At 35.0% G+C, this 16951-nt stretch overlaps 1 protein-coding gene across 2 annotated transcripts in view; it reads right to left on the bottom strand.

The window, feature by feature from the left end:
* The window catches only part of IDE (insulin degrading enzyme), an 80189-nt gene that overhangs the window by 32054 nt on the left and 31184 nt on the right, over window positions 1–16951 (bottom strand). For both annotated transcript variants that reach the window (XM_045567808.1, XM_045567809.1), the window contains exons 5-11: window positions 15277–15399; window positions 9380–9492; window positions 8697–8859; window positions 7927–8019; window positions 7396–7487; window positions 6258–6338; window positions 4563–4666 (exon numbers count right to left, since the gene is read on the bottom strand). In XM_045567808.1, the coding sequence (XP_045423764.1) occupies window positions 4563–4666; window positions 6258–6338; window positions 7396–7487; window positions 7927–8019; window positions 8697–8859; window positions 9380–9492; window positions 15277–15399 (769 nt within the window). The remainder of the gene's footprint in view (window positions 1–4562; window positions 4667–6257; window positions 6339–7395; window positions 7488–7926; window positions 8020–8696; window positions 8860–9379; window positions 9493–15276; window positions 15400–16951) is intronic.

The raw sequence follows: 16951 nt of genomic DNA, 5'->3' as shown, positions 1-16951 counted from the left end.
ACAATATCATGATATCAAATTAGCTTTTTAAAAGATAACCTCAGAAGAAGATTTAAAAAAAATGTACTGATGAGACTCAAAATCAAAGAATAGGCTTAAGTGCTAAAGAAATTGAGGCTCATGAAAAATGCTAAAAATCATTTTTTAAAAGGGTTTCCTTACAGTAAGAAGGAATCAAGAAAGACGAAGCTAAAAGGCTTAGAGGCCAGCCATGGTGGCTCACACCTGTAATCTCAGCACCTTGGAAGGCCAAGTCAGGAGGATCGCTTGAGGCCAGCAATTTGAGATCAGCCCAGGCGATATAGTAAGACCCCCATCTCTTAAAAAAAAAAAAAATAGCCAGGTGTGGTGGTGCACTCCTGTAGTCCTAGCTACTTGGGAGGCCGAGGCAGGAGGATGGCTTGAACCCAGGAGGGCCAACTATATATCTAATGAGTTGGATTAAATGACCTCTAAGTTTCCTTTCATTCTAAGGATTTTCCCATCTATTTCCCTACCTGGTTGCAATGTTAAACTTATCTCAGTGGGTATTAAAGAAAGTAATCTTACCCTCCAGCTACCCTAGTCTGGCCTGGAAGCTGGCAATACTACCACAAGCTGTTCTGCACTGTATCACTGACCTGCTGCAGTTACAATTATAACAGTTACAGACATCAATCCTGTAGAGAAAAACCACTTTTTCTTTAAATGTGATAGTAAAGAGAAAAAGAGGTATTTAACTCTAATTATGTAAGATATCAAATTTAGAAACATGCATTTAAACATTTAATCAAAAGTAAAATGTATGCTCCAACAAATTCACTCCCACAAAGTGTTGCTGTGTCAATTACTGACTCTAAAGCAGCAAGAATTATAATTTAAATCATAATTTTTCTTGCCAAAAGAAAAAGCCATATCCTTATTGTATAAAATAATCTTGAATAGCATTAACTTGTGTTTGTACAATACTTTTCAACTTTGCTGAATCATTTTGCATCAGATAGAAAGATAAAGTATTATCCCCATTTTGCAGATGGGCAAGGTTCAAGGAAATCAAATGAGAACCAGTGTTTATGACATTATATGAAGTTAATTTTTCATAAGTCCCCCTTCCAGGATTGTGAACTGTGAAGTTTCACATTAGTTATTCAAGAAACACTGGCTAAAGAAAAAAAAGCGATATACCCAAGATCTCATGACTAGTTGGTGACAAAACTAGTCACTGAAAGGAAACTTAAACATTGTCTAGTGAGTTCTATTATTAAGTTCAAGGCTCTTACTCCCCATGTTGATAAGTGGCTTCATTTTTAGAAGGTTTATAATAAAATTCTACAGAATTTAGGTTTCTTTCCTAGAATATATAGCTACATTAAGGAAAATACAAATATTTAGACTGTTTTACTTGCTTAAAATGAGATAATGTGTGTTCTAGATGTTTTTCTCCCATGTATTTTAATAAAGTAAATGCATATATCACTAAATGAAAGTTTTTAATCTTGACAAAGTCCAATTTATAAATGTTTTTTCCTTAATGGTTACTGCTTTTTTTGTTCTAAGATATGTTTGCCTATCTCAAGGTTTTGAAGGTATCTTCCCATGTTTTCTTCTAGAAGTTTTATAGTTTTAGTGTTTTTATTTAGGGTATGACCTATCTCAAATTAATTTTTGTGAATGGTGTGAGGTGAAGGTCAAGTTTCATTTTTTCCCATATGGATATGCAGCTAGTGGAAGAGCACCATTTGTTGAAAAAGACTTTCCATTCTCAATTTAATTACATTGGTGCCTTTATTAAAAAAAATCAATTGACCAATGGCCTAGTGGATGGATAAAGAAAATGTGGTATATATTAATATATACAATGGAACATTATTCAGTCCTAAAAATAAAGGGAACCCTGTCACATGCTATAATACCACATGGATGAACCTTGAGCACATTACAGTAAGTGAAATACACCAGACACAAAAAGACATGTTGTATAATTCTACCTATATCAGGTATCTAAAGTAGTCAAATTCATAAAAAGAGAAAGTAGAATGGTGGTTATCAGAGGGGAAGGAGAAAAGGAAAGTTATATTTAATGGGTAGAGAGTTTCAGTTTCACAAGATGAAAAAGTTCTGGAGATCTGTTTTACAACAATGTGAGTATACTTAATACTACTGAACTGTACACTTAACAATAGTTAAGATGGTAAATTTTGTGTTTTTTACTACAAAAAATGTATCAATAGGCTGGGCATGATGCCTCAAGCCTCTAATCCCAGAGCTTTGGGAAGCTGAGGTGGGAGGAACACTTGAGGCCAGGAGCTGGAGACCAGCCTGGGCAACTGAGCAAGACCTTATCTCTACAAAAAATTTAAAAATTAGCTGGGTGTGGTGGCGCTTGCCTATAGTCCCAGCTACTTGGGAGGCTAAGGTGGGAGGACTGCTTGAGCCAAGGAATTTGAGGTTACAACGAGCTATGATAAGGTCACTGCATTTCAGATGGGGTGACAGAGTAAGACCCTGTTTCTTAAAAAAAAAAAAATCAATTGACCGTATATGTGTGGAACTATTTCTGGACATTCTATTCTGGTCTAACGATTTCTTTGTCTATGTTTATACCAGTAGTACTACAGTAGTTTTATACTAAGTCCTTATATCCAGTAGTTTAAGTCTTCCAACTTTTGGTTTCCCCCCACCCCAGGAGTATTCTAGCTAATCTAGGTCCCTTGTATGTCTATAAAAATTTTGGAATCAGCTATCCCATTTCTAAAAAAAAGAGAGAAGCCTATCAGAAGTTTGGTTGTGATTACACTGAGTCTGTGAATCAGACTGGAGAGAACTGAGACATTAATATCAATACCTATGAACAAGGTATGTTTTTCATTTATTTAGGTCTTCTTAATTTCTCTTGGTTACTGTTTGTTCTCTTCTACTGTTTTGTAGTTTTTTTGTGAAGAGGTCTTGCTTATTGTTGGTGAAATTCATTCCTAAGAATTTTATGTTTTTGTTGCTATTATAAATATTTCTTTTAATTTTCCCATTTTTTGTTGCTATATATAGAAATGAAATTGATTTTTATATTGACCTTATAACCTTTGACTGTGCTAAACTCACTAGTTTCTGATTTTGGGGGGGTGACGGAGTAGATTATCTAGAATTTTGCACATATACAAGCATGTCATTTATGCATATATGACTTTAAATCATTTAAATTATGTAAACTATATTTCCCATCCCCAACTAGACTACTTCAAGCATGGATAACTTAAAATATTAGGTTATAGAGCTATTTAATCTTTAATTTTTTCTATTGTTCACTGACTAGAAAGGAAAAGCCTTCCTCATTTTTCAATTCCTCAGTATTCAAATAAATTATCTAGAGCTGAAAAAGAATATTTGCTACCAAAGGTAGAATAATTTGCTCATCAATCTCTAATGAATTCACAGCTTTTGGTAACTTCCTCTAGTTTTCCAGTATGATTTTCCATATCATAATCAGTTCTTGACTAATTAAGAATTAGGAAACAAATAGGGACTTAAAATATTGGCAAAAAACTGAGTGGGAGACATATCGTAACCTGTCATGACTGGATACATGAAACCAGAGATTTAATTTCTATATGATTTTAGAAGTTATTGTCATTGGGGAAGATTTCCAAATTTTGACCTTTAATGTATTTTTTTATATCTCAAAGTGAAGGCATCTAATAATAACAGTTTAAAAATTTTAGAAGTATGATAGTTATCTATACTCATCCACACATTCTATCATAAAATAAAATATTTAACTAAATCCTAGCATGAGGTCAGGTAAAATTTGGCTAGCAGTCTTTCCTACAAAAAAGTCACCAAAGTCCAGTAACCACCAGAGTGACAATAGCTAAGTCAAGCCTATCTGAACATTAGAAGACATTAATTATTATTTCAACATAAACAGTATTGTGCAAGTCATATACATGCAGTTATAGCCAAAGGATTTTTAATAATATGTCTGGAAAAGTTCAAACAACGGTAACTAGGAAAAAGACTTTAATAGAATAGCTCTGTCAAAAAAAAAAAGTTCTACTACATTGTTAATTTTATTCATAACTGTTACAAAAAACATTTACTAGATTATCAAGTTGCTATATAGTAGCAACACCTCTACTACTATAAGAGTGTGAACTTTTGGTTAACCACAGCTCAGTCAGGAAGACTCTAAGATTGTAATCCATACTATGGCTTAAAAAAAGGAGGTGCCCTCACTTGCTTATTAAGAGCCAGATAAGTGGGCATCTGAGTTAGGACAGACCCAGGTTAAGATGATTATTATATTTTATTCATAATAAATTATAATTATGTTTTTTAAAATGTCTTCATCTTTTAGGGATACTGCCTCAAAATAACCTAGGGTGAAGGGAGGATGAGTGAAGAGGGATGGATATAGATAAAAAAGACTGGCCATGTATTGATTGTTAAAGGTTAGTGTTGGTCCATTATACTACCTTTGTGATTATGCTTGATAAAATGTTTAAAAGCATTGTATTCACAATTTCAAATTTTCATATTCTAATCATTACTGAAAATTTAGTAACAGTAAGATCTGTAGGGTGACTCACCGGACATTTTCTGGTCTGAGTTTATCAAGAACCATCTCTATTAAGTCAGGTCTAAATTCTTCCAGGAAATATTCAGCTGTGAGCACTTCTTCTAGGGGATAATACTTTTAAAAAGAAAAATATAAAAAATTAAATTTATAAGGTTACTACAGAGTCTAATTTGGGAAAGCAAACATCTTTCTGGCACATTAAATCCACTACTTTATACCCTGGTCTCCCTTTCAATTACATTTTACTCTACTGGAAAAATTTCTAATTCCTTGAATCTTTTTCTCTTTCCTACCATATCTTTAAACAGTTTCATACTGTATGATGATTCTGCCAAATAAACTGTTAATCCCCAAACATAATTACATTCTAGAAAGCAAAATCAGATTTCTTTTGAGGAAAAACATGAGGAATATTTCTAGCTAAAAACTGAGTAGTTGTTAGTGAAGAAAATTCAGTAGCAAAATGCTGACATCTACAGGTTTTTTTTTAAAAAAGTACACACATTTTTATGAACAGAATTTACTCTCAAATTTCTATAAAAGAAATCAGACAAGCATTTAGAAAGTTGTTGTGGGGAAAAAATGGCTTATATTTTTGGCTAGTATAGAAAAATAATGTAGAAGATACTTTTTAGTAAGGGCAACTTCCAATATTCTGACACAGATTGACTGATTCATTCATTCAACAAATATTTAATGAACATCTACTCTGTGCCAGGCACTGTTCTAGGTACTATAGATATAGTAGTATTAATAGACAAGACACATGAAGTCACCGTCCTCCAAGAAGCATATATATATATATTCTAACTGGGAGGGAGGCAGAGAATAACAAATACTATAAGTTTAGTAACAGGCACTAAAAAGAAAATAAAAAAGGAGCAGGCATAGGGGCATTATTTTAGATTGGGGGGTCAAGGAAAGTGTTGCTGAAGAGTAGACATCTGAGTGGAGATTCAAATGGCAAGAAGAGCCTAGCCATGCAAAGATCAGATGGAAGACTGTCCCATGTAGAAAAAACAGCAAATGTAAAGGCTTTAAGAAGGAGGAATAAACTTAATGCTTGAAAGTTACAGAGCCAGTATACCTGGAGTAGAATGCAAATGGAAAGGTGGGCTGGAGAGTGGTATGGAATGCAGCCAGGGAGACAGGCTGGGGCTGGATCACCTTGTAGGCCAAGGAAAATTTTGGATTTTATGCCAACTCTGATGGGAAACCATTGAAGGACATCAACCAGAGGAGTGAAACAATTGGATTTTAGTTTTCAAAAGATCACTGAGGCTGGCAAAATAAACTACAGTGGGGGAGAAGAAGGAAAACAGGAATCCTAGGTAAAAGACTATCATGGTAATCCAGGCAAGAAAAGATGGTAGCTCAAACTAGGGTGGGTGGTAGCAATGGAAACGGAGAAAAGTAGATGATCTATAGCTTTCACATAGGTAACATTTGACACACTGTACAACTGAAAAATATTTAAAGCCAATAAACAAAATGCCTTTGTAATGAAAATATTACAGATGATCATTTTTAGGATAATGAAAATTAAAATTTTATACATGTCTTGACATCAAAATTTGCCCTGTTGCTACAAAGTCTAAAGTTTTATACTTCAGCTTCAATTTTCATCATTCATGTCATTCAGAAATATATGAAAGATCACTGGAATACTCTACACATCTATACAGTAAAATAACAACAACCTTACATGCAATATTCCTGCAATCTTAGATGTATAGCCCCGTGGCCTCTCTTTATCTTTAAACCTAAAAGCAACAGCATTCAAGTCCTAAAACAGAAAATAAATCCAATTAGACATAAGTCAACTATTATTTAGAAATACTTTTTTTTTAGTGTTTGGTTTGTACTATAAACTTTCTACTCCATATTTAACTTTATCATACTCTCTGAAAAAATGGCTATGCTTGATTTAGCAATATATAAAACCTGAAAAAAAAAAAAACCTTCTTAATGTGTATAAAATTTAACACATCAACCTAGGCTTAAGATCAAAAGCAAAACAGGTAAATAATTTTGAATGAAAACAAACACAATATATGATTCTATAGCCTACATTGTTGAAACTATTCATGAAAGAATTAGAAAAACTGTGTGGAAGAACCTTGTGAGATCCAACAATTCCATAGATGATGATTTTGGTGACCCATTCAGAGAACTGCACCCACATTTTAAGTTATTTTCATAATTTTCACAAGCAGAGATTATATCTTTAAACTTTTACCTAGTTAAAAAGGATGTTTCTCATCCTAAAATACATTTTAGAATCTTGATAGGAAAGTATATGTTTTTAAGAGCCCTTTTAAAAGAAGCCTTTAAAAATTCGGAACACAAACACCTTTAGTTTTATGCAAGAAAAAAAAGATAGTGAGGCTTTTCCATACATACAATAATAAAAATCACTTTTAAGAACACAATCATACATAAAGCAATTCACTATTTCTTTGAGAGTTTGCTACAGATTTACAGATTTGAAAATGACATAGCTCATGCAGCTTTAGCCAGGGAGTAACATAAGCCCTGATAGATACCAGCTCGGGAAACTGCTGGTTTTCTTCTGAGGGATGGAAAAGCAATCTGATTTCTTCCCTTTTCCCTCCTAAAAAAGGCTACATGTTGCCTTAACCCTTAATTGTGCCCCAAGTACCAAATCAGACTTGTACAACTAAGCCTTAACTAATACTACTATGCATTGCAAAATTTTAGAGTTTAATTAGGAAAAAAAAAAAACTTTAAAAGTTTAACTGGGCCTTAAATTTAAATTAATTCACAGGTATTTATTTTTGAAAAATAGATTCCTTAAGAAAACTTTGGTGAAACAAAAGTACCTTGCACTCTTGGAAAACCCATTCTTGAGGTCCTTCTGCACGTAACTTCTGAATGTATTGAAACATGTGCAAAATTATATCTTCAACATGTACTGGAAAAAAGGGGCACACTTAAAAACCATTCAGTCCTTGAATCCTTCAAAGCAGTGAGCTCACTCCTAAGGTAAAGTCAGGTAAGTGGAAGATGGTCCCTCTTAGAAAATGGAGTCCTCACCTCCCTGAGACTGGTTTTAGGTATCCCACTCATGGCCCTCTGGGCTCATGGATATGTGACAGAAGGGGTGTTGGGGCAGTAAATGAGCAAATAAAAAGTCAAGTACACATTTAACAATCACACCATAATGATCGGTTGTTAAGGGGGGAAAATCATCCATGAAACAAAGGCTAAGTTACACATGAAAAATATAATGGATAAATTGTATGAATTAAAGTGTTTATAGCTTTTCAACATAAAACAGATCCACAGCATAAAGAAGTTAAAAAAATAAATCATACAAAGTCAATTAAGCAAAAAGGTCAATCAATACTTACATAATCCTTCCTCAGTCAAGTCCACGTTAATGATAAAAAACATAAAACCTCGGGCTCCTTCCTTCTGCCCACCAACAAGAGTATTTACCCAGCCTGCAACATTCAAAGGAAATCAACATGATTGCATGTGTGGCTTCTTTCAAGACAAGAAATTTTTCAAAATTTCCTACAGTATGTACCCAAGAGATCAGAATGAACCTCTTGTAGAAAAGACTGGGGGAAAAAAATCAGTTCAGAAAAGCAGTTTTAGATAATGTGGAAGACTAATAGATTTCTGGGGTTGGGGTCTTTTTTGTAGACTCCTCAAATCAATTCCCAATTGGGAGTAGACTACTGTGCTTAAGTGTTATGTAAAAGCAAAGAGCACGACTTGAGAGGAGGCTTGGGAACCATCTATTGATTAGATCCTATTAAACCCTTCTAATTTGACGGATAAGGGCAAGCAAATAAATAACGTATTCTGACATTCACAGAGACGATAAAGAATATAGAACGTGGGCTTTTACTTTTTAACCTTTTTCTCATTTAAAACATGCATTATGATTACCTTTTGAAGTATCTAATATCTAATCTTCACTGTTCGATACTGAGGGTAAAACAAATTATGGGAAAAAACCCAAAGACAAAAGCACACCAACAACCACCACCTCATTAACCCAAAACACTTCCACCTAAAAACATTCACAGGAAAATATTTGGGAAAAAACGAGAGCCAGAGTAAAAAGATGTGGTGGTGTACTACACTCAGAAGCTATGGCCAGGAGACTTACCTTTTGATTTAAGTTCTGATAACAGACTTCCAGGACCTTCATGCCCAATGAGATGACCAAGATAATGACCAGGATTTGATTTGTAGTATTTCTGAAGGTCAGGTATGGGAAATGTCACGTAAAGATTCCTAATATCCTTAATGGGTACTATTTTATAAAGTTGCTGGGGGAAAAAAACCCAAAGAAATCATAAAAGATTAGCTGTATACAATTTCTACTGAATAAAATATTTACAAACTAAGAATAATACTGATTTTCATGGAAGAATCCCAAATTTAGGAACAAATCAATTGCCTGAGAAAATCATATCAGCCACAAAGAAATAAATGACCAGGCTCCTAGTGGAATTTCATTACCACTGGCATGCAGTCCATGTGTGGTCTCCTGGACCATACCACTATAGTTTGGGCGGCTTGCCTTCTGGCACTGGCCAATGGCTTCAACATTCTGCCAGGGCTACAGCTACCAAAACCACTTTTAGCATGCAAAGATCAGAACATGTTGATATTGTTTTGGTGATTCATTTTCCTAATAAACGTAAAACTGATTTGATCATCCTGCCAAATATTAAAAACTACATAAATAATGAAACCTCCAAAATTTTTCACTTATTCTCTGTTAAACCAGGTATATATTATGTCCATAAATTAAAAAGACAAAATACCTGAAATACATGCACTTACTTTAAGATGTTCTTCTTGGAAAGGGTGTTCAGGAAATTCTGGCAATGGGACATTTTTGTTCTCTACTTCGGAAAACAACTTTACCACCAGATTAGTCAAGTCATCTAAAGATTCTACAAAAAAGAAACAGATAAAACAGAACTTAAACAAATCATAACATATGACAGGTAGTATTTAAGACCCTAGGTTGTCCTCAAAAGTGTCCAGACTATTAAAAGGAAAACCTGGAATTCTTTTTACAAATTGCATTTAATAAGGATAAATCATTCCGTTAAATCCTATCAGTGCCTATATAACTTCGAAAGCTGCTAAGCAATACTGATGATTGTGCCTCACACATAGCTGCCTTTTTTAAAATTAAAATTTACTTTTTCTTCTCTGATGTTCTGTAAATATCTACCTTTTTATAGTCTTAAAATTAAATATTCACAAATACTATTCACAATACAATTTCACAAATGATATCTTATAATAAATTTAAGGTGGAGCATGGTGGCCGATGCCTGCAATCCTAATACTTTGAGAGGCTGAGGTGGGAGGATTGCTTGAGGCCAGGAGTTTGAGACCAGCCTGAGCAGGAGCGTGACCCTGTCTCTACAAAAAATAGAGACATGCCTGGCTAGGCATGGTGGCATGTGCCTGTAGTCCCAGCTACTTGGGAGGCTGAGGGAGGAAAATCACTTGAGCCCAGGAGTTTGAGGTTCCAATGAGCTATGATGATGCTACTGCACTCTAACCTGCGTGACAGAGTGAGACTCTGTCTCAAAAAAAAAAAAAAAAAAAAGATTAAGAAAATTAAATTAAATAGAAAATATTAGAGACAATAATATAATAATTAGTTGCATTTGGAAAAATGACTGACTATGATTCCCAACAGGCATTTACTGAACTATTAGAAGAGAGATTATAACATACACCTTACAAATAGACAGTCTAAGCACATTGTTAAAAGTCAAATGTTAGAGTTTATAAGTGGTTGATTTTGTGGGGAAATAGTATAATGGTGAAAAGAATCCTGAGAGGGGAGAATCCCAGGGATCTGGGATTCTAACCCCAGCTTCACTACCCATGTTAACTGACTACTTGGACAAACTGGTTAACCACTCCAAGCTCTGTAAAATAAGGAAATTGGGTAAGATGATCACAAGTCTCTTCCAAGGTCTAACATTATATGATTCTGTACCATAATGTGCCAAAGTCACTCAAAGACTTTCAATTACTGATAAAATTATACGGCCACTTAAGTGATGTTCTTTTATGTTTTCACCTACATATATTCTTTTATAAAGGGTTTTACTTGCAAAAGTTTGCAAAACTATACATATATAAATATATGTAGCAGAACTGTTTATAACAAAAAATGGAAATGACCTAAACATCTATAAATATGTGTATATTATGAAACATCGATACATTGGGATTTTATGCATCCATTAATGAGGGATAGATCTGTATGTGCTGATACTAAAATATCTCAAAGCTTTATTAAGTGAAAACTGCAGGCTATAAAACAATGCCACGTAATATAATGTTTTTAAAAGACATATGTAAAAACATATTACCAAAATTCAACTTTTGCAAGTATAACAAGAAATGAGTTAGGGTCTTTGGGGAGAGGGCATAGTGGTTATAGGATGGAATAAGAACAAGTTGCTTTTCATTTTATGCCTGTGTGGGATAAATTTTTTTCCATGTGCACATATTACTGTTATTCTAAAAAGAAAAGAGTATAAAAAACCTTATCTCTTTATAAACAAGATAATCACTCACCTTGATTCTGTCTACTCAAAAATAGGTTATTCATAAATGGTATAAACATTCATCCCTTGTTACTGTCACTAAGCATTTGAATCAAATAAGAAATTTCCCTTGGTAGTCTATGACCCATTTTGAACTTTTCCATGAACTCTCTAGAGGACACTTAATCTCTATTTGAGAATTGCCTTTATATGGTATGAAATGTTTTATGCCTATGAATGTGGACATTTGCACTTTATAAAATATGTCTATTTTTATGTCAATTTTTGTGACATGTATGAAGGACCCCAACATGTCCAAGAGCCAAATAAAAGGCAGATCAGTGGCTGCTTGTCATATGACAAGTGAACTTAGGAATGGACGGCATATATTTGGAGCAAGAGATGTCAGAGACATCTTTATGCACAGATGAGACATATGACTTGAAACAAGGTAAGCTATCAAAAAAGGTTTGCTGACTTGAAGTACTGATGACAGCAAGGCCCTTTAGAGTAAGGTTCTACCAAATGTGCCTTTTGTCTTGCATATTTCTATACTAAAAGCATAAACTCATAGTGTAGCTTTTTAAAGGTAGGGGAGCTAAACAATATTGCAATCTGTCTTCCCCACTAAACCAAGTACCAGAGATCAGGGAACTGAGTTCTGTTCATCTTCATATCATCAGAGCTTGGAAACCTCAGTGTTTGTACTTGACTGTTACCTAGTTACCAAGTGTTCAGGCAACTCGTGCTGCCACAACTAGAGGGATGGCTCCAGGAGAGAAGAGAAAAACTTTTTTGTGCCCTTGTGACAGAAATCCTTCCACATGGTTACTCTTCCTCTCCCTCCCCCCCGCCCCCGCCACCCCGAGAAAGATGAACAGATTATCTATTAATCCTCTAGTCTAAGAGATCCAGTTTCCTCCTCACGCCTTTGTACTGTAAAGACACCTCTCCCAGAGCCTTCATCAAGTCTCCTGAGCTTAGTGCAGGAAGTCAGTCACAATAGAAGAGTGACATGTATGGATCAGGAAACTGTAACATCTTATTTCTTTTAGATGCATATTCTGTCACTTCTACCAAACTAAGAACACGCTAAGGACAGGGCTCATGTTTCATTCATCTGTTGCCACTGTCACTTGTCCAATAAATGTTTATTGAAATCATATGTTTTATCTGAAATACAACACAGAAAAAAAATACAGGTTAGGCACTTATTCCCAGAACTGGGCTTTAAATACCAAGTGATATTTAACATTCTAGGCCCACCTACCTTTAGCAGCACACAGTTTTATAAAGTCTGCTTTTTTAAATTGGCCTTACTCCTTGAATTCATTTTATATCCTGGTTCAACTTAAAATGTATATCGTTTTGTTTCTTTTTTTTAAGAGATGGGGTCTTGCTCTGCCATCTGGGCTGGAGTGCAGTGGCTCAATCAAAGCTCACTGCTCCCGTACAGCTAGGACTACAGGTGTGCGCCAACACACCCAGATAATTTTTCTTATTTTTTGTAGAGATAGGTCCCACTATGTTACCCAGGTGGTCCTGAGCTCCTGGCCTCAAGTGATTCTCCTACCTCAGCCTCCCAAAGTGCTAGGATTACAGGTGTAAGCCACTGCACCTGGCCTAGATAGTTTATTTTCTAACTGCAAAAATAACATTTGTCAATAGCAGAAAACTTAGAAACAAAAGCAAAAAGATGACGAAAGTACCATAATCTCACAATTATGAGATGCTAGAGTGGCTATCATTTATGGAGCATTTGCTATGAGCCAAGTACCATGCTAAACACTATTTATATTACCTCAATTAAACCTCAAAACAGGTATGAGGTGCCACCTCCATTTTACAAATGCAAAAACTAAAGTTTAAGGAACCGAAGTAACTTTGTTACCTCACAGCCACATAGCTAAGTAGTATATTTGGAATTCAAAGCCAAGCTGTTAGATTCTAGCGTATGAGTTCTTAACTATTACATCACAATATTAACTTTCTCATATATGTTTCTCTGTTTTGTGTGCTTTTTTTTTTTTTTTTTTTTTGAGACAGGGTCTTGATCTGTCACCCAGGTTGGAGTGCAGTGGTGTGCTCATAGCTCACTGCAACCTAAAACTCCTGGGCTCAAGCAATTCTCCCATCTCAGGCTCTAGAGTAGCTAAGACTACACGTGAGCACCATCATGCCTGGCTAATTTTTAAATTTTTTGTAGAGATGGGGGTCTCACTATGTTGCCCAGGCTAGTCTCGAACTCCTAGTCTCAAGCAATCCTCCAGCCTCAGCCTCCCAAAGTGTTGGGATTATAGGCATGAGCCACTGTGCCCAGACTCCCTTTTGCTTTATATCTATACCATGTATCTATTAGAATTTTTTATAAATCTTAAAAATGGAACCATCTACCACATAGTGCTTTTGTAAAGTGCTTTTGTTTTCTATTTAATATATTAAGACTATTTTCCCATGGTATGAAAATGCTTTCATAAAACTGTTTGTTCATTCAGTATTTTTTACCAAGCAACTATGACATGCCAAGGATGAACTCAGGTATTGAGGATAAAGCAGTGGACAAAACGAAGTTTCTGTTCTCAAGTAACTTATATTTTGGTAGAGTGCACAACAAAAACAAATATTTAATACTTCAGGTGGTAATAAATGTTATAAAGAAAAATAAAGCAGGTAGGCTTATGCCTGCAAACCCAGCACTTTGTAAGGCCAAAGTTGAAGGATCACTTAAGGCCAGGAGTTCAAGACTAGCTAGGCAACATAGTGAGACTTTGCTTCCACAAAAAAATGAAAAAGTTAGCCAGGTGTGGTGGCATGTGTCTGTAGTCCTAGCCATTTTGGAGGCTGAAGTGGGAGGATCACTTGAGCCCAGAGGTTTGAGGTTGTAGTCAGCTATGATCACGCCTCCATACTCCAGCCTGGGTGACAGAGTGAGACCCTGTGGAAAGGAAAGGAAAGGAAAGAAAAAAGGAAAAAGGAAAAGGGAAAGGGAAAAGGAAAAGGAAAGGAATATAGCAAGAAGATAGAATAGTAGAAGAACGGATGCTATTTTTTTTACAAGATGTTCCATTTTATAGTTATAAAATCAGTACTTAACCAATCTCTTATTTACATATTTAGATTATTTCTAACTTTTCACTAATATATACTATACTGACAGAAACATCCTTTTACATCACACTTGAACTCTGATTATTTCCTTATATTGTATCAATATCTTTAGAAGTAAAAATGTGTATGTACCTTTTAAGGATGATCTTGTTAAATTGCAGAAAGACTAGCACAATCGATACCGCTACAATCAATACAAAAGAGCACCCATATCCATAGTGGGTATTACTTAAAACAAAACAAATTAAAAAACCCCAAAAGTACAGACTTTAACAGGGGGAAACAATACATTATCATTAGTTAATTTGCATTTTAAAAATCAAACCTTTGCTGTTTATATTCCAAATAGTTTCCCCAGTTTATCATCATCTACTTTTTAGGTTTGTTTCCACTTTTTTGTGTTGTTATATGGTCAAATCTATCAATCTTTTCTTTTATACTTCCTTCCCTTGCTTTTATTTGCTTATAGGATCTACTAGAGTAGTAATTTATATTTTCTTCCGGTCTCCATTTATTTGTTTTGTTTTTTGGGGGGAGGAAGGGGAATTTATTTAATGGACAAGTACAGAAACAATAGTGTGAAATATTCCCTAAGGTAACATGATATAGACAGTATGGCATTCCATAGATTTGAGAAGGCAAGGAGAAAAAACCCTTTTAGAACCTAGGGACATATAAAACAGATTATACCCTGATCCAAAATCCCATAAGACCATTAAGTTATTAAATACTTAAGATAATTCAAATATATTCCATTCAGTGAGGCATAAAAGCAATAAAAATGGATGTTATCATAGGCTTACAAAGTTCACCCAAGAATACTCTGTAAATATCAATGACAAGTCTCCATTTAAAACCACCTAAACTTCTTTTTGGAACACATGAGTTAAAAATAAAAATCCCCACCCATGTATTCTTCAACAAGATCATTTTCAAAAGACGCTGAGCAGAGAAACAGCTGTATCTTACATCTGTCTTCCAATATTTTGAAAAAAACAAAACGGAAAATTTAGATTATTCAATTCTATGAAAAATTTTAAAGGTTCTTACCTCGACCTAAAACACAAATAGCCATTAAATTGGATGAATAATAAGTAGAATGGAATTTCAGTAGCTCTTGTCTTACATCAATGCCTTCTTGGTTTGGTCTAGTCTCTAGAGTATATTTGTTACCTGAAAGGGAAGAAAAGGCAATACTTAGAAAAAGCAAACTATGTGGACTTTAAAGTTTTATAATTATTACTGACATTGCTAATAAGATAAAAACCAGTTCTAACTAATATACATAATTAGTCAAATATGTTTGACTATAAGGTGGATAAACAGGACAGTACAGTACGAACAGTAACATTTAAAACTACAGAATTTTCCCTAAGGAACTAAAAGTGCTTTATAAAAATTATACTTCTTAAAATCCCTATGGGATAATAGGTATTATAAGCACTTACAGGATAAAATGTGATCCACATGGCCTCCATTCACACTACTTTAATTTTCAATTCCCTGTGTGCTCCATAATTAATTGAACAGAGCAACTGAGGGATCTTTTTGGAACTTGCTAAGTTACTCACGGAAAGAAACTTACTATTTTGGGCTGAAGCATTAAATTTGTGATGTGAATTCTCATGGATGTGATCTAGACTGGTAAAAATAGGATACAATGCTATTTTTATAAATCTCAAGTGATATATACAATGTACCACTAAGAGCTCTCATGAAATTTTAATAACTAATTCAGTTAGGATAAAATATTCACATCAAAAGAAACTGTCAAATTCTCTAAATAATACCTTTCTAATAAAGACCTTGCAAACTAGGGACTGAGAGATGAAATTACAATGATTGGCGGCTCTCCAAAATGGCATCACATCCTAAGATCTTGGCCTGATAATTTTTATTATTGGTCCTGTTTACACTAACTACTACATGAAATCTTGTCTTTCTTCTGCAGAGATAAAACTACGGTAGAACATGTTCTTGATGTGGCTTATTTTTTTCCTTGTGTGGTTTATAATGTCTGATGAATTGGCATTGGGAAAGTTCTTTTTTCACTAAACTGGATGTCTACAGAAAGCCACCAGATGGCGTTCTCAGACCCAGTCTTTAGCTCAGTAGTGCTGCACAGTACTCAGTTAGGATTCATGCCCCAGAATGCTTAAATCAACAGATCCTGTGAAGACAGAGTTTTCAAGAAACAGCCTGGCAAATGCTCATTAATCTTTTTCTAGTCACAAAGCAAGCATATGTATTCATACTCACTAGAAGTAGCCTACCATCTAAGTTTCCAGGTTCTGAATAAGTCCTCTCAGTTTCTCACTAAAGACTCAGTTCAATCCCAGATCTGCTCTAGGGCCCAGAGAGGTCCTGAGACACCCTCTCACTCTACCTGAGGGGTTCAGGTGCTCTTAAATATATCCACTTGGGGGGTAGGGGGGGAGCCTTTGCTGGGGAATGGTTTGAAATTCTCTCATATCAAGGTGAAATTTGAGTATTGATGGTGCCTCTCTTTTCTACAAATGAAGATTCTAAAAGCCTCAGTTCCAGAGGCCTATAATTCTAGCACTTTGGGAGGAAGAAGCAGGAGGATTGCTTGAGGCCAGGAGTTCGAGACCATCCTGAGCAAGAGCAAGACCCCATCTCTACAGAAAATAGAAAAATTAGCCAGGTGTGGTGGCACACACCTGTAGCCCCAGCTACTCAAGGGACTGAGGTTGAAGGATCACTT

This window comes from Lemur catta, chromosome 14 (assembly GCF_020740605.2).
Source record: "Lemur catta isolate mLemCat1 chromosome 14, mLemCat1.pri, whole genome shotgun sequence".
Taxonomy (NCBI): Eukaryota; Metazoa; Chordata; class Mammalia; order Primates; family Lemuridae; genus Lemur; species Lemur catta.
This window is presented reverse-complemented; position numbering and strand designations above follow the sequence as displayed.